Source organism: Musca autumnalis, unplaced genomic scaffold (assembly GCF_047663935.1).
Source record: "Musca autumnalis isolate F117 unplaced genomic scaffold, ASM4766393v1 scaffold_1, whole genome shotgun sequence".
Taxonomy (NCBI): Eukaryota; Metazoa; Arthropoda; class Insecta; order Diptera; family Muscidae; genus Musca; species Musca autumnalis.
Genome location: NW_027411644.1, coordinates 208,016,281 through 208,035,200, shown reverse-complemented (window position 1 = coordinate 208,035,200; position 18,920 = coordinate 208,016,281). Strand labels below are relative to the sequence as shown.

General features: G+C 35.9%; 3 protein-coding genes across 12 annotated transcripts in view; 1 reads left to right on the top strand and 2 right to left on the bottom strand.

Moving 5' to 3' along the window:
* Positions 1-1,046: 1,046 nt before the first annotated feature.
* On the bottom strand, positions 1,047-3,877 carry Ns1 (Nucleostemin 1). Its single transcript, XM_073959985.1, has 5 exons — positions 3,742-3,877; positions 3,322-3,668; positions 2,729-3,264; positions 1,444-2,120; positions 1,047-1,381 (listed from the first exon to the last, which is right to left on the bottom strand). The coding sequence occupies exons 1-5, from the start codon at positions 3,761-3,763 to the stop codon at positions 1,221-1,223; spliced, it is 1,743 nt and encodes a 580-aa protein (XP_073816086.1). The 5' UTR covers positions 3,764-3,877; the 3' UTR covers positions 1,047-1,220.
* Positions 3,878-4,227: 350 nt separating this feature from the next.
* mRpS11 (mitochondrial ribosomal protein S11) lies at positions 4,228-15,725 on the top strand. Its single transcript, XM_073960005.1, has 5 exons — positions 4,228-4,515; positions 4,582-4,712; positions 5,774-5,874; positions 6,276-6,341; positions 15,516-15,725. Exons 1-5 carry the CDS (start codon positions 4,316-4,318, stop codon positions 15,621-15,623), a joined length of 606 nt encoding a protein of 201 aa, XP_073816106.1. The 5' UTR covers positions 4,228-4,315; the 3' UTR covers positions 15,624-15,725.
* Keap1 (kelch like ECH associated protein 1) overlaps positions 15,458-18,920 on the bottom strand; it is a 62,124-nt gene continuing 58,661 nt past the window's right edge. For all 10 annotated transcript variants that reach the window (XM_073960002.1, XM_073959997.1, XM_073959993.1 and 7 more), the window contains exon 5: positions 15,458-17,691. In XM_073960002.1, coding sequence (XP_073816103.1) covers positions 16,278-17,691 — 1,414 coding nt within the window. In that variant the 3' untranslated portion in view covers positions 15,458-16,277. The remainder of the gene's footprint in view (positions 17,692-18,920) is intronic.

Below are 18,920 nucleotides of genomic sequence, written 5' to 3'. Positions count from 1 at the left end.
TGGACTTTTAGGTCTGGCAAAAATCGTTTAAAAAATCCACGCTTATTGTGGACTTTAGGTCTGGCAAAAATCGTTTAAAAAATCCACACATATTGTGGACTTTTAGGTCTGGCAAAAATCGTTTAAAAAATCCACGCTTATTGTGGACTTTAGGTCTGGCAAAAATCGTTTAAAAAATCCACGCTTATTGTGGACTTTAGGTCTGGCAAAAATCGTTTAAAAAATCCACGCTTATTGTGGACTTTAGGTCTGGCAAAAATCGTTTAAAAAATCCACGTTTATTGTTGTTGTTGTAACAGTGTTTTTGTTATGTTTATTTGTTCGTTCCTCTGTTCAATCTGGCTCTGGGTCTATCTCCAGTTCCAGAAAAATGGCTGCTTCGATGGGATGTAGCCACAGATCCACTGGAGTTAGATGGGTAGGTTTGGCGGAGCTGTTAAAAAGGTGTTGTGTGTCGTGCGGGCCCATGCCGAATACAGGGCAGATGTTTTGCACGGCGCGATCGATTTCCGCCCAATAAGAATTTTGGCGACTGCAATATCCCGAGCGTAGTTGAGCCAAAACTACTCTAGTTTGTCGTGGCAGCTGACGACGCTTATTGTGGACTTTAGGTCTGGCAAAAATCGTTTAAAAAATCCACGCTTATTGTGGACTTTAGGTCTGGCAAAAATCGTTTAAAAAATCCACGTTTATTGTGGACTTCAGATCTGGGAAAAATCGTTTAAAAAATCCACTCTTATTGTGGACTTCAGGTCTGGGAAAAAATCTTTTAAAAAATCCACGCTTATTGTGGACTTTAGGTTTGAAAAATCCAAGCTTATTGTATACTTTAGGTCTGTCAAAAATCGTTTGAAAAATCCACGCTTATTGTCGACTTTAGGTCTGGGAAGAATATTTTAAAAAATCCACGCTTAATGTAGACTTTAGGTCTCGCAAAAATCGCTTAAAAAATCCACGCTTAAAGTGGACTTTAGGTCTGCCAAAAATCGCTTATTGTCAAACTCACTTACTTGAATATATTTTTAATATAAAAACACATTTTAATGTTTGTTTAATAAAGTTGCTTTATATCCACTAAAGCTTTACAAAATCTTATATAGTATGTATGTAGTTAGTTTGTATGTATTATTTAATACATAATTATGCATAAGAAATTTCGATACAATATCTAAAAACAAAAGAACTAATTTCCAATTAAATTACACCCCTCCTGGGAAATGTTATTCATCTATAACGTAATCCTCATCGAAATCATATTTATCATCAGATTTTGTGCTTATGCTGAAGCTGTCCAAAACATCGGCAATTTTGGAAACTTTCTTTTCTTGTTTTTTCTTTTTCTTTATGAGTTCTTTTATGTTTTTGTTGAGGGTTTGATTTCCTAAAAAAGGGTAAAAAAATTGTTATTGATTTAGAATTGTATGTGAGTGACCAATAGCTTACCCTCCAACTCCAAGGCAGGATCATGTTTTGCCTTTTTATCATCCTCATCCAATTTCCTCTTCTTTCTCTTACTATGCACCTCAGTTTCATCGATTATTGTGTTCTTTTCATCTTCTTTATCCGCGGTGTCATCTTCATCATCCATTGGTTTATATTCCACTGGACCGGTTGATGTAATTTCCATAACATCGTCTTTTTTAACATCGAAATTGTTGAGAATTTCAGTTTCCATTTGCTCAAAGTTATCAACATCAAATTCTCTAGCTTCGGCATGAACTATGGAGGCACTGACATGGACATCATTGTTATCCGGCACTTCTGGTGGTTGTGTACAGTATTTAATTTTGCCTGTATTCCAATCATTTAAGACACTACGGGCCGCGGCTACAACATCTGGTACACCTTTTTTCAAAAATTTACCCATCCTTGCAGCTTTTTTGGCAAAGAATTCTTCAAACGTATCGTATTGGGTAATATCGTATAATTTACAGAAATATTCTTTGCTGGCACGTTTCAAAACACTTTCGGCAACGGTGAAGGGATCTTTGACATCGCCCACGCGTTGTGCATTCTTCAGAACAGCAGGCATATTTTCATTTTTGGCTGAGTTGGCAAAGACAATACCAGGACAATCGATTAGTTTGATTTTCGAATCCAATTCAACTTCTTGCATAGCTCTGAAAGAAAATAGGAATTAAAGGAATTAGAAAGATTGGAAAGGGGCAAGTCGTTTTAATGACAATAAAATCTATAGTCACTAAAAAGATGTTCTAAAAAAATTGTAATCCAAAAAATCTTCCTGAAAATTAAACGTTTGGTTATCCGATCATATCCCCAAAAATAGCCTCAAATATATGATCTTTAAGTCCCTCGAAAGATGGTAGAGCTATTCTCAACTTTTGTGGTCTCACAGTGCCAGGAAAATATTCTTTAAAAATCCACATATGATGGCCGCCTCATAGTTTCCCAAAAATATTCTCAAATTAATAATAAAATACAATTTTGGAAAAATGTTCAGCCACTATACTCCTCTTGATCCACTTATAATAGTTTCAAACATATTCCTAAAAATCCACGGTTGTTGTTTTGGTAAAAAAAATTACGTTTGATGCTCTGATAAGCCTCTCAAAAAATCCACTTAAGTGGTCTAGACATCCTTGAAAAAATATTCTTAAAAAGTCCCTGTATGGGGTCTGATCGAACCTTAATAAATAACCCTAAAAATATCTACGACTGTCGGCGTGTTTCCTAATTTTATATTTGAAAATAAACGACAAAAAATTACCTTGTAACACCAGGTGTACAGCCAACGGAACATGATTTACCACGAGTTAAGGAGTTGATAATGGAACTTTTACCCACATTGGGTATACCAACAACACCGACACGTATCGAGGTCTTGATGCCCTTGTTGCGACAATAATTACCCAACATGGACATTAAAAGTTCAGCACCAACACACATAGAACCTTGCATGGCCTTCTCCGAATTCATTTGATGGAATTTACGTCTACCCAATTTTGTATTTTGATCTTGTGTAGATGCTTTAAAGGCTGTTACCGGACCCAAACGTCTAAAATATTTCAACCAGGCATTTAAATTTTCTTTGGGTACCAAATCGGCCTTATTTAATATCAATACCAGACGTTTGTTGCCTGGTGCCGCCTTAACTGCACGTTCAACTTCTGTGCAACGTGTACCCAATGGATCACGGGCATCAACAACTTCCAAAACTACATCAGCATTTTCCAATACCTTTTTGAATTCCTTGAAATATTGTTTCAGTGATTGTTCCTTGGTATCGCTTGTTTTGTATTGTTTCTACAAGAAAATTTGAATAAGCCTTAAACTCGAAAGCGTTATTTTGTTTTTTACTACCTCATCACTGGCCACATCATTTTCGTGCATAATTGTGTGCACAGTACCACGCATATCAGCATCATCGGCCAAGGCTTCCAGCGTTTTAAACCTATTTTGACTCCGTTCCAAACGAATGGCTTCGCGTTTTCTTTGTTTTTCTTCCTCCTGGCGCTTTTTGGCCTCCTCCACTTCCTTGAGTATGTCTTCCTTGAAGGGGCATATGTTGGGAATTTGAATTAGTTTCTGTTTCTTACTGCCCTTCTTGGGATTCTTCTTTTCGGCACGACGCACTTTCCTATTGTGTTCACGGACTTTCTTTTCGATTTTATGCTTAAGTTTGCCCGTCATACGCTTGGACTTTTTTGCTAAAAAGTTAAAGGTTAAAATAGTTAAATTGGATTATAACAAATTGACTAATAATTGTTTAATTTAACTTACTTTTTAAACGTTTTAAAGCCATGGTTCCTGATGTAAATACAACTTCTTCAAAATATACCCAAACACGTGAAACCAAATGCCAAATGAATCAAATACAAACGTCAAATGCAAAGTGAGAGAGACTGCAATTAGAAGCGAGAGTCGATTAGTATTGCCACATTTTCGTTTAAAGGAGTGGCCATATTGTTGTTATTTACATTAAGGTTGATTTAGTCTACTCTCTTTATTAAATCAAAAGAAAGAGAAATGAATTTATCAATGAAAACATAGGAAAATTTGTATCTTTCTTTGATTCAATTAATCTATCATTAATATTAAATGGTACAATAACACAAACATGACAAACATGGATATCAGGCAATTTTCCCCAAAAATGTTTGCCATCCGTCTTTCGTATAGTATGCCCTATCAACACATGCTGCCTCATAACTTAATAAAAATAACCGACATTGAAACGCCCTGCAGTTTGACATAACAACAGCTGTTTCATTGTGATGTAATTTAAATCATTTGGCGAATGTTTTTTCGTTTATTTCTCATTACTGCTGTCCATATTGGCAATTTCTGAGTGAGAATGTCTTTGAAAACCTTATTCTCGGCTGTCCTAAATACCACCGGTCGTCCTTTGGTGCAGCAGCAATGGACAAAGGCATTGCACAGCTCTGCTGTTCTATTGAAAGCTGAAGATCGTAAACAAATGCTTGCTTCAATGCCTGGCCGAGATGAAGGCACTACCGGTGAAAAGTCAATTGATATTGATACCTTGTTTGGAAAGTAAGTTTACAATGTAGTCTGCTATTCTTCATTAACATTAATAATTGCATTTTACATTTGTTACAGAAAAGAGAAATTCTTCCCAGATGCCAGTACCTCAACTCAACTGTTCAATAGTTTGCCCTTCAATGAAATACCAATAGCCAACATTCGGGTTTCATCAAATAACACCATTATTGTATTTACAGATAGTAAAGGTGAGAGGAACGAAACTACATATTCAACAGTGTATTAATGAGACTTGGGAGTCGGTTATTGGTTGCAACCCAACTACAGTTGCGTAGCCCACAGCACATTTAAGGGCGAAACCTATATCTCTGCGTGTGCCGTGTGCGTTCAAAAATACAAAAACAAAATACATGTATTTTGTTTTTGTATTTTTGAACGCACACGCAACACGCAGAGCTATAGGTTTCGCCCTAATAGAAGGAATATCAATTAAAATGGTAACGGGTAGAAACTATACAAGTTACAATGCTGAAATTTGAGGAGAAAAACGGTGCTTTCGCAAATTTTAGCTGAAATTTAAATAATGTCGTTTTATTTGCACATTAAACACGTGTTAGATGACCTATATGACCATATTTTTGGATTACCTCCCAAAATAGTAACAGCATCATTTCTGGCAAATGAGAGCATTTAGAGCGGTTGGTTGAAGTCCTCCTTGCAGAAAACAATGTTGGACCATGTTTTTTCGTATCCCTTATATCAAATGGTTTTATTCTCGATTTCTGTTGATTACCTTGAGATTTGTTGAAAAATTATACTTTGCAGCCTTCATTCCACATGTAAAGGTAGCAGTCGATATGAAACATTTAAAATATTGAAACCGCGAATTTAAACCGATTTTCTTTGCGATTTTGTTGAGATAGGAGTTACTGTCTTAACATAAAAACCTTCTTTTTGTTTTGCCTTATTAAGGCGAAGGTCATTTTATAGTGATATTAACCTAAGAGGTAGGTACATTGAACAAAATATTTTTGTCTGACACAAACCAGTACTTACCGTGATATAAGTCGCGCGTGAACCCGACTTATTCCCATATGGATTTGTGAAAACTTAAACGCTCAAATCTCTTCAAGTAAATTTTCCGGAAAATAATATATGTAATTATTTTATTGCGCAGGGTAAACATTTCAAAACAATCCGAATGAACCTCCTAAGTTAAATTTAAGTTCAAAACTGCATATTTTGTAAACATTCCATACTAGGGAAATATTTCTTAAAATCTATATCCAATCATTTCCATCTTTTTCAGGTGTACCACGTTTAACACATTCCTGCGGTTGTGAAGGCTTTAAAAATACACGTAAAGGCACCAATATTGCTGCGCAGGCCACAGCGATTACCGTTGGAACTGTAAGTATTTTTCTAAGAGATGTTGTAAGAATTTTGGGCATAAATAGAATACTTACCAGCTGGCGGAAAAAGCTGAAATGTTTACCACAGGTAGATCTTTACGTCCTGATTACAAAAATGTAAAGTTTGTTGGGGGGAAGCCAATACTTCCCGAGATATGGGCCCCTGAATTTGCGAAAATTCCCTTGTTAAAGTAAGAAAAAATTTAAATTGAAAAAAAATTTTGTTTTCGTGCCCTAAATTGGCTCCTGTCCATAGGAGAAAGTCTTAAATCCCCGGCCGAAGGACGGCTACTTTGAAAAACTTACAATTTAAAAAAATTTTCAGATTTTTTCCGTCAGCAGTAGAGTATTCAATTTGTTCCGAATTTTGTTTTATATGCATTATTTTTTTATTTTTAGAAAGCCCTTGAATTAGGCTGGAAAACTATTCGCGTAAAAGTTCGTGGCTTGGGACCTGGTAGAATGGTGAGTAATACTTTTTTTATAATTTGAAATCAATATACATATGGGGTATTTTATACCGCTTCACACGGTGCTCTTGAAACAATTTTAAATGGAAGGTGCTTACACCTCGGAAGTTTTTGCGGATTCTGAAACTACAATGTTCATAGATGAGAACAATCAAAAAACAAAAAAAAACGCCGGAGCGCTTTTTAAATAAATCGCGATTTAAGTTGACATTTTTAGGGGTTGTTTAGGTTTTCGCGATTTTGCTTAGAAACCGCATTTCCTATCAAAATGGGACTGAAACAAATATTGTAGCTATGAAAATTCTCTATAAGATCGACATTTATGGTATTTACGTAGTTTTTACCATTTTTGAGGTATAGAAGTTCAACTTGGGACAATGCATTGACTGTATCGCCCCCTTATAAAACAATGTCATGTAGGGTGCGCCTTAACTAACTTTTGATGAAAACCGCTCACACAGGGAAAGTTTTTGTGAATTCTGAATCAGCAGTGTTTATAGATGAGAAAAATCCAAAAACAAGAAAAAATCGCTGTAGGGATTTTTAAATAAATCGCGGTCAAAATTCACATTTTTAGGTGCTTTTTAGGTTTTTACGATTTTGCGTGAAAACCGCAAGTCCAATCGAAATGGAGCTAAAGAAAATGTTGTAGCTGTCAAAATTCTCTAGAGGATTGACGTTTATCATTTGTTCCCAGCTTGTACCATTTTTGAGATAAGGAACCTCAGTTTACATTTTTAGTTTTTTTTTGTTAGGGTTTCGCGAATTTGCTTGAATACGGTAAGTCGTATCGACATGTGACCTGAGAAAATCTTAAAGCTGTGAAAATTCTCTACAAGACTGGCTTAAGTAACTTATCCTTAGTTGTAACATTTTTTTAGATATATAAGTTTAAGTTGGGAATTTGCAGTCATGACATTGTTTTATAAGGGGGCGATACAGAATTGAATTGAATTTGAATTGTCCCAATTTGAACTTCTATATCTCAAAAACGGTCAAACCGACGAGAATATCATAAAGGTCAATCTTGTAGAGAATTTTCATGTCTACAACATTTGTTTTAGTCCCATTTTGATAGGAAATGTGGTTTCTAAGCAAAATCGCGAAAACCTAAACAACCCCTAAAAATGTCAACTTAAATCGCGATTTATTTAAAAAGCGCTCCGGCGATTTTTTTGTTTTTTTGATTGTTCTCATCTATAAACATTGTAGTTTCAGAATCCGCAAAAATTTCCGAGGTGTAAGCACCTTCCATTTAAAATTGTTTCAAGAGCACTGTGTTCAGTAATGTGAATAAAAGAAGATTATTACACACCAAGATAATGTAGAGCCGCAGATTAGAAAAGAAAAGTAAAAAAAGATATCCAATTGGGCGGGCACTAAGCAACCTGTTCCTGTACATAAGACTAGCTTCTTCCTCGTTTTCACATAGCCTGCTCAACTGAATATTACTGAACTTCCACACCATTGTCATAGATTATATACCACAGTGACCAGTAATGATCTCTACAGCAATTCTGATCTCTGGTTTGTCAAGTGAGAGTAAAAATGCAGTTCCATGTCCTGAGATTATCAGCTTGGACACCTTACATCCCGGTCCGTCCTGCCAGATCTTTGCAGTTTACTCAAAGTAGAACTTCATACAGCCTTCCACTTGTAGGTTAGAAGACTGAGAACCCCCTATAGCTAGTTCATCAACTCAACATAGCAGTGCACTGGTTCCCAACATAATTTAAACAACGCTACCACAAGTTTTCAAAACAGACCTGCAATTTTGACCCCAGTCCCTTTGGAGTCTTCCTGCAAAACCTGTCGTTCCCTTCTTCTTAAAAAACGCTGCAGCTGCCACTAAATTTGTATGATCCTCGGAAGACCGTACTCTATTCACATACCACTGCTGTTAAGTTTTTGTCTTCGAGCCATCGCCATTATGGGGGAACTGAGGAAAGCCATAGCATAGCCCTCCACTAACATTACTGCTGCTACAACAACCATTACAGGACTTCTGAGACACACTTCACGCCTCAGTCATTTTATTCATCCCATTGTTTCCCTATTTTTTTTTGCAAATTTCTTGGAGCTTTGATCCACTAGGGTATTAAAAAAGAAGAGTACACCCTAGGTCCGTCCATAAACTACTCGAAAAATAAGCATAAATAGGGTGAACAAAATGCTAGAAGGGTGAATTGAGTGGCGAAGCGTGTCTCAGAACATAGCCGTATGTGCGGAAGAAATATTACGACGTACAATGTTTGGACCCAATCGATTACTCCCAATGAACGCAAACAAACGAAACGCTTCCCGTACCATTCACACAAAGTCACAAACCTTTAATTTTTTCTCAATCGTTTCGTTCTCAAACCAAAACTACAAACTTTTCAACTGAAGAAGAGCAAAACTGTACGATTGCTGAAATGTACTTTGGCTATGCTGTTCCGAGTTGTTTCATTCACGACCGAAACAAAATGAATCGTTTGCAAAAGTTTGCTGTGCGAAATGATCAATCCCAGCAAACCAAATGTCTGATATCCGACACGTCTGAACAATTTCGGATGCAAAGTCGTTCAGATTTCGTTCCGATTTCTAAACGATTTTTCGGAGAGGAAATAGTTCAGATTTTGTACCTATTTCGTTCAAATTTCGGAACGAATGTCGGATAGAAATTTACGAAATCGGACCGAAATCGATGCGATGTCGTTCCGACATTTCGTTCCGAAATTATGTCAACCACTTCATACAACTTTCGGTAAGATATCGTTAGAATTTAGGATCAGATATCGGACGTATCGTCCAAATTTTGTTCCGATTTCGTTACGATGTCGGTACGATTGGTTTGCTGGGATTACACATTCAGACACACACACATTTGATTGCTTAACAACCCTTTAAGCGCACCACCTACTTGGAATATATACTGTTTCAATCAACCAATAAACGTTTGCAGTATGTATTATACGGTTTCGTTTTCTATGAGTTGTTGTGAAGTTGAGAACTTTTCATTTTGTTCGCACTCACGAATGTAAACAAAACTAAACACCGAGTTCGGTCAACTTGGGTTACGTTCCGTTTTGTTGTTATGGAAAATACGAAACGAAAGGTTTGGAAACGTTTTATAAAGTTTTTTCCGTACGCTGGTAACTCCCTTTGAGAGTTATCGTGAGCTCCATTTTAGGGAAATTATGACCTTTGTGGGAGGGTACCCGAAAAAGTGGACCGATATGGCCCATTTTCGTTTGGACAAAATATTACAAGAAAAACCAGTAAGGAAAGGGTCAAAGTCGGGCGGGGCCGACTATATGATACCCTACACCATTGTGAATAGGTAAAAAATATATATGGGAGCTAAATCCAAATGTGAACAGATTACGATATAATTTGGCACATATATTTCTAGACCAAACACCGTCACACATTCCAAATTTCATCAAAATTAGACATACATTTGGTGCATCAAATACCTTAAATCGGGCGAAAATATTGTTACGGAATTAGATTTAAGTAATCTCCGTGTAGACGTTGTTTTATTCCCCAGTACGATTGGTACCAAATAAAACAGGGTTCGTTTTAGATTACGTTTCTACAATGCTTTATTTACTTTATTACTCTTATTCGGAACCGACTTCAATTACAAAGCACGCAGCTAGTCTCTAGTTAGCACGCAGCTATTATTTAACCGATCTGTTCAGTTCAACGCTTAAAACACAACTAACTTGTCATTGCCAGTTCCCCTGTATTTATACCCCAAAGTCTTCTTGGTCTAGAATTATCCAGAAAGTCTGGCAACACCTCGAATCTGTGCAACGAACACACAGACGCACATTCGCACTAAGCGAACAACCATACTCACATACATACATGGGGGGAATACAGGCGGACGACAAGCAAAGTAATGACGTAATTAAAACAACAAACAAATGCAAGAAAGAAGTAGCAACTAAACGATAATTACATGATTATGGCAAAACAAAATAAAAGCACATTAATGAAAGGTAAAGTAACATCTAGAATAATGAAGAGAGTTCTACATGGTAGTTGTTGTTGCTTAAATAAAGTAACTGCGTAATAAAAACTTTACGTTACAATTCAAATTTTTAAATTAACGGAAATTAAACTAATCTAACTTAAACCTATCAGTTACATTCGTAACAATATATATGGGAGCTATAACCAAATCTGAACCGATTTTGATATAATTTGGCAGACTTATTTCTAGACCAAATTCCGTCACACATTCCAAATTTCATTGAGATCAAACATATATAACGTCATTCGTGCACCAAATATCAAAAATAGGCCGAAAATTTATATGGGAGCTATATCCAAATCTGAACAGATTTTGATATAATTTGGCACATTTATCTATAGACCTAATTCCATCACACATTTCAAATTTCATCAAAATTGGACAGATACAGCGTGTCTGGTCCATCAAATACCTCATCCAAATCTGAACCGATTTTCACCAAAAGCAATAGCGTTCTTCTTTAGGCTAAAAAATGATCTTCCCCAATTTTCAACCAAATCGAACAATAAATGCGACCTGTACGTTGCGAACGGACGGACGGATATGCATAAATCGACTCAGAAAGTGATTCTATGCATATCCCTAGAAGGAACTATGGGTCTATCTCCTTTCCTTAGGCATGTTACATACAAATGCACTAACACATAATACCCTTACCACAGGGTGGTGTAGGGTATAAAAATTGAACCAAATCTGTTGATCCGTTCGAAAGTTATCGGTCGCTCCAGGTAGCCGAACGATGCCCATCATAAATCGACTGCAAATTGTCTGAAATGGATTTTATCCAAATCTACTTGGTGTCCAAAACCATTATTTCGATGAAGCACATTTTCATCGTATCAAAAAACCTTCAAAATGCCGAAAATTAAGAGGTGGACTTCTATGGAGAATATAGGAAGACCTATACTGATAATTCTCTTCTGAAATATTTTTTGTAACCCCATGAAAAACTAAAGTCACAATCTTCAGAATTACGAAAATCGGGAGGTACCGACAAACTTCTGGGAGAAAGTTTTACACCCCCAACGAAGACTAAGTTGCCAATTCAGCCATTTCGGTGTGATATTGGCGCAAAAACGTTAAAAATACCGTAAATCGGGTGGTACCCTTCTATGGGGGCCATACCAAAACGTGGACCGATGTAGCCCATTTGCAATACCAATCATCCTAGGAGTAATAGAAACTTCTATACCAAATTACAAAGCTCTTTGTTAAAAATTGCGAGCTGTGTCTTGAGTTCAACAGACGGACATGGTTATATCGACTTAGAATTTTTAGCCTGATCGAGAATATATGGGGATTTCTGAGTGAAATCGGACACTTTGTCAATATGAGGTTTTTGATTTCCTTTATTTTTTGCTGTGGCGATGCTGCTGATTAACAAAACATTTTAGTATATATTTTTTTTTTTTTGGTTGTTTGAGTGGAGTATTCCCCCATTGGCTCAACTTCATTTATTACCCTCTATTACAGAGAGTAATGTTTTTCAAAACGAACTGACAGTGTTGCAAAATTTTACTGATCGCTACCATTATCATGATTTCATCCCGGCGAAGGGAATTATCAATTGGCTTCTCAGTTTTTGAAATGATGCCTTTTTAGCGAAAAACCGAACTCTTTAAGTGTCTAGTATTCTCATATGAATGAGAATCACACTCACTTTTCGGCTTTTCCAAAGAAACACCAAAATCAAAATATTTTGCAACATGTCAGCACGTATCAACTAAGAATTCTTCGAATTCTATGAGTTGAAAAGAACACCAACACAGTTGCCTGTGAGGTTGTTTATTGGAATTTTGTTTTTTTTTTTTTTGTTTTTAACAAAGCTCCAATCCGCCCGTGCCTTGGCTGTTTTTTGTTTGTTTTGTTTATTGTTGAAGTTCAATCTCATTTTCGATTGTTTGAGTGGAGTATTCCCCCATTGGCTCAACTTCATTTATTACCCTCTATTACAGAGAGTAATGTTTTTCAAAACGAACTGACAGTGTTGCAAAATTTTACTGATCGCTACCAATATCATGATTTCATCCCGGCGAAGGGAATTATCAATTGGCTTCTCAGTTTTTGAAATGATGCCTTTTTAGCGAAAAACCGAACTCTTTAAGTGTCTAGTATTCTCATATGAATGAGAATCACACTCACTTTTCGGCTTTTCCAAAGAAACACCAAAATCAAAATATTTTGCAACATGTCAGCACGTATCAACTAAGAATTCTTCGAATTCTATGAGTTGAAAAGAACACCAACACAGTTGCCTGTGAGGTTGTTTATTGGAATTTTGTTTTTTTTTTTTTGTTTTTAACAAAGCTCCAATCCGCCCGTGCCTTGGCTGTTTTTTGTTTGTTTTGTTTATTGTTGAAGTTCAATCTCATTTTCGATTGTTTGAGTGGAGTATTCCCCCATTGGCTCAACTTCATTTATTACCCTCTATTACAGAAAAACAAAATTCCAATAAACAACCTCACAGGCAACTGTGTTGGTGTTCTTTTCAACTCATAGAATTCGAAGAATTCTTAGTTGATACGTGCTGACATGTTGCAAAATATTTTGATTTTGGTGTTTCTTTGGAAAAGCCGAAAAGTGAGTGTGATTCTCATTCATATGAGAATACTAGACACTTAAAGAGTTCGGTTTTTCGCTAAAAAGGCATCATTTCAAAAACTGAGAAGCCAATTGATAATTCCCTTCGCCGGGATGAAATCATGATATTGGTAGCGATCAGTAAAATTTTGCAACACTGTCAGTTCGTTTTGAAAAACATTACTCTCTGTAATAGAGGGTAATAAATGAAGTTGAGCCAATGGGGGAATACTCCACTCAAACAATCGAAAATGAGATTGAACTTCAACAATAAACAAAACAAACATTTTAGTATATTTTCAGATTTTTTTTGACTAATGGTTCCAGAGATATTGCGCATTGAAAAAGTCAAATTCTGTAAAAACTACATGCAAAGAAATACTCATAACTTCTTTAATATTGGTCCAAATCATCTTTTTTTTTGATTTGTTTGTTTTTTCATCAGCTATCGAAAGAAATATTTAAAAGAAAAATGCACAGTGGGCTTCAAAGCAAATTTCGGGATTTAATATTTAAAATCAATTTTTAAAAATGATTGCACCCTTCGATTTTTTCAAAAAAAATTTATGTTAAACTACGTTCAATTACAAAAATTTTAAGCCCTATATGGTAATGGGATTCGGACGATTACTATTTTTTTCTGAATTTTTTAAAATTTTTCAATACAATTTTTCCTTAATACCCTTGTCCAAAATTTGTATTTCCTGTATTTTTGAAGCTAAGAGTACATATTTATCATTATATATTATATATTTATCATAAAAAATAGAAAAAAAATCCACAGTGGACTTTAATGGAATTTTCGCTGATGCATTTTCAAAATCGAAAAATGACGCAAATTTTAAGATGTTTGAGATAAATTCGTAAATATAAAATCAAAACAAATATTTATAAATGAAACTTTTAATTTTTTTAATAAAATAATAAATTTTGGACAAAGGTATAAAGGAAAAATTGTATTGACAAATTTTAAAAAATTCAGAAAAAATAGTAATCGTCCGAATCCCATTACCACATAGGGCTTAAAATTTTTGTAATTGAACGTAGTTTAACATAAAATTTTTTTAAAAAAATCGAAGGGTGCAATCATTTTTAAAAATTGATTTTAAATATTAAATCCCGAAATTTGCATTGAAGCCCACTGTGCATTTTTCTTTTAAATATTTCTTTCGATAGCTGATAAAAAAAAACAAACAAATCAAAAAAAGATGGTCCCATTTGGACCAATATTAAAGAAGTTATGAGTATTTATTTGAACAAAGTTCTTTAAAAATGCGATAATTTCAATAGGCGATATCTCTGTACCGTTGATCAAAAAATAATTTTAAAATATACTAAAATGTTCTGTTGGCTAGGAGCATAAATTGAATCAAAAACAATTGAAATCAAAAATTACTTTTCTCCGAACTGTCCGATTTCACTTGGAATTCCCCATATATACTTTATACGGTCTCCGATGAATATTTCAATGTGTTACAAACGGAATGACAATTTTAATTATACCCTCCTTAATATGGTGGGGGTATAAAAATGTTCGAGCCTCCCTTAACATATTAAATAAAAAAAAAATCTTTGTGTTTATTTCAGCTTGAGTCCATATTTTGTTGTAATTCAATTGTTTGAATAACAACAAAATATTTTAAAGTAGATATGAAATTGATTAGTTGCGGGCGAAGGGTAGGGAATACTATAGTTTCAGTTGTCACCAAACAACTTCATCAGTTCCCTTTTTTGCCGACTCTGTATCGATAATCAGGTCAATAAAGCCATCTAGCAAATTAAATAAAATGAGAAATTTGCTGTATGGCCCTAAAGCTGTTTACCCTACAATTTGAGTCGAACTAAAGAATTTCATATCCACCACTGTTTTTATGTCGTCTTTGCTTCGCAAAGAATACGAACATAGGAATGTTGCTTCAAACAATTGAATTACAACAAAATATGGACTCAAGCTGAAATAAACACAAAGATGTAAAATTCTGCAGTCCAACAATAAAAAACGCCAACAACAATAATAGGCATCAGCACGGCCTTGTTGACCAATGCGTAATGCAAAAACAACTTTCTTGTTGTTTTTACCGCCGCTTATTGAAGCAACATTCCTATGTTCGTATTCTTTGCGAAGCAAAGACGACATAAAAACAGTGGTGGATATGAAATTCTTTAGTTCGACTCAAATTGTAGGGTAAACAGCTTTAGGGCCATACAGCAAATTTCTCATTTTATTTAATTTGCAATATTAAATATTAATATTGACCTGTTTATCGATACAGAGTCGGCGAAAAAGGGAACTGATGAAGTTGTTTGGTGACAACTGAAACTATAGTATTCCCTACCCATCGCCCGCAACTAATCAATTTCATATCCACTTTAAAATATTTTGTTGTTATTCAAACAACTGAATTACAACAAAATATGGACTCAAGTTGAAATAAACACAAAGATGTAAAATTCTGCAGTCCAACAATAAAAAACGCCAACAACTAAAAAAATAAACAATTAACTTCTTTTATTAAAAACATTATTTTATTTTATTCATTATTTTTGTTTATATTTATATTTCAGTCTGCCATTAAAGGCCTACAGATGAGTGGACTTCATATTGTATCAATAACCGATAACACTCCAGTTTCATGGAATCCTCCAAGACCACGCAAACAGAGAAGTTTGTAAAAGTGTTTCTTAATAATGGAATATTTTGTTTGTTTTGAAATTGGAATTTGTTATAATAATTAGCAAAAAAAATAAAATAAAAAACTATTTTAAAACAAAAAATCTATAAAATGTTTTATTCCTTTATTTACAAAAAAATCTATTTTTAAGTAAAAAATATAATTTTAGGATTTTTTTAGCATTGCTAATATTTAAAAACCGTTTCGTAAATTATACAAATCATAGCAATAGTTTATACAATACCTACAATATGTAATTACTATTGGATTATGTTTAATATGGGTTTAGTTTGGGTGTATGGAATGATATTTTTTACAGACTTTCTTTGGAAAGTGAAGAAGAATTTATTTACATAAAATGCAAACAAAATTTTAAATATTTTCACACTACCAAAAATATAAAATTTTGAGATACATTTTTAACTGTTCTGTAGTATCTTGAATCTGAACTTTAACAAATACATTTTATTTTTTGTTAACGATTTTTATTTCCTACGTTTGTTGTTTTTTTGTCTAAGCTATGATTAATTGAACAAAGGAAAAAAATAACGGATATCACATTTTCTGTTGTTATTGTTTAAATGTTTAGCATTAAGTCTGGAACACTTGGGTATTGTAAATAATTACGCCCTCCAAAGAATTGGGGGGCTGTTCATCACACCACGCTAGGTTTTCTCTCCAACAAACACTGTACAAAGTCATGTATTATGGCTCGGCCATGTGTATATTTCTTAATGGCTTCAGCCACACAGTGGGCCCTACACTGGGATATGGGACATTTTCGTTTAGATGGAGTAGGTTGTACAATCTGTTCCACAGCTGTGTGACTTTTGCCATGGTGATCAATAAGTCGTTCTTCTTCTACTTCTTCTTCTTGTGATTCTCCATTGGACGGAATTGCTGCTGCCAAAGGCATATTCAAGGAAGATTTTTGTGAATTATTTTTTTGTATTTCACTATTTGTGTTGTTGTTGACAGGTTGATATTTTCTTTTTCCTAAGGCTAATTTACACCAACGTCTGCGTGATTTTTTACTTGTCATTCGTTTGTGTGGCGAAAATGGTGTGGAGGGGTTTTTATTAGCTATCGCAGGTGCGTCATTGTGTTTACCATCTTCCTTAGTAGATGAAGCCACATTTTCATGCTCACAATTCTGACAACTTGTGCCCGTGTATTTTGTTGTATATTCTAACATGGCGGCAGTGGGCAATGCAATGGATTTAATGTTCTCCACTTCGTTTTCCTTTTCATTCGGGAATATAGGTACAGCAAGACTTGGTGCATTACTCGAACATGGAATTTCGTAATCTTCTTCATTGGTGTTTGCTTCATTTTCACAATTTTTACAACCACTGCTACCAAAAGAAGTGTGAAAACCGCCAGCCGCACTAGAACCTCCCGTGGCACCACCATCACAATGCGACCTTCCTCCACCGCCGCCACCACCACCTTGATCACCCTGATTGTGATTAGAACGCGGATCATCTGGACTATTGCCACCATAATCACGTTTAGGCACCTCACTGTCAATGCAATCCATAAAATTCGTAACACACGATGGCTGATAAATCACAGCCGATGCATGACCCGATCTACCCGAACTTAATGGTGTACCCTGTTCCCATGTATTCGTTTTTGGATCATATACTTCGACAATTGATAAGAAATTTGAACCATCAAAACCACCAATTGCATAGAGTTTGCCGTCCAGCGATGTTAGCGATAAAGCACTGCGGGCAATTTTGATGGGTGCCACTTGTTCCCAAATTTGATTTTCCGTATCATAACGTTCCACCGAGGAAAGTTGTCGTATACCATCAAATCCTCCCACTACATAGATGTATTGATGTATGGCCGCAACACCAGCACCACTGCGACCATAAGTCATGGGTTTGACAAAACTCCATTCATTGTTTTCCGGATGATAACATTCAACAGTGGCTAGGCGTTCAGTACCATTGAAACCGCCAACAGCATAGAGCAATCGATTGACTACCACTACACCGACACCCAAACGTTTGGCATGCATGGGTTGGACTAGAAACCAACGATCATGTTCGGGATCATAGCTAGAGAAAAAGTAAAGAACCAGAAAAAAAGAAAGCCATTAGTTGGGTACATTTTGTGTGAGATAAAGAGATATAAAGGTGGAAATAAGAGGAGGTGCAAGAATGGTCGTAAGCAATAACAAATTCGTAAGGGTTTCATTTATAGCTTCGGCTTAGCGATAAAGAAATCATTGATATTAATTAAATGGGAGTTTGACCTATCAAATATGTCATCAATGATAGAAACCGACGCCATAATCACGAACATTACGTTCTCCATGCCATCCAAAGGAATGGAATTTCAGAAAGGCAATGATTAAAAAGTTTCCCAAGAGATGGGAAGGGGGTTTCTGTGATGTGTGGAGTCGGAACTGACCGAGGGCAACAAAGGAGAATAAACGTGGCTCTAACGAATAGAGTATGGACCTTGATGCTCAAGCGGAGGTAAGTCCGATTCCGACTTGTCCGACAAAACGCTTCAAAGGCAGACTGCCACTGAATCGCTGGACAACGTTGGGGAATCCAATGAGACCTCAACAACGGCTAGTGTCTCTAAGGATGGACCTGTCCGAGAGCCATCAGATATGAAGCACTATAAACGTGCTTAATCGTATCTCCCCAAATTCGTAGAACCAACGTGCATTCGAAGAGGGAGATCTGCTTCATCAAGAATAAGCTGAGGTTCATCAGGAATTTTTAAAAAAATGTACCCACATGCACCCCGTCGCGAGCTCCACGTAGAAAGGATCTTTCTCTCGTACCAAGAAGTTGCTCAATCCGGAGACTCTAAGGAGACCCCGGTTACGAGCAAAAAAGTAGATTCGGCGAAACCCACTGTCTCAGACAGAGGTCTGGAGTTGAAATCTGTTCCGAAGCTGAAACCGAGCCAGAAGGAACTGAAAACAGCTATTGAGTGCACCCCTCAAACCAACTGACATCCTAAGGAGGGTCAATTGTTGAAGGGATCTGACTCAAAGCCAGATTCTACTCCAAAAGTCAAAGAAGAAGCGGACGGAAGTAGGGCCCTCCAAAGTCTGTCTGGAAGGAAAGGTGGGTAGACCGACTGAGAATCTATCGACTTCTAAAAGGACGGCCAGCGGCTGCCATCTCAGAGTACACATTTTCCTATCTGTATCGTTTTTCTGTGTGGAGCAGCATATCCCGGAATGTTTGTTCCGGATTCTATTGGTTCGTGTCGGGACGGAGAAAAGTCCGGGATCCTGTTATATCTGTTCAGTTTGTCGGTAGTG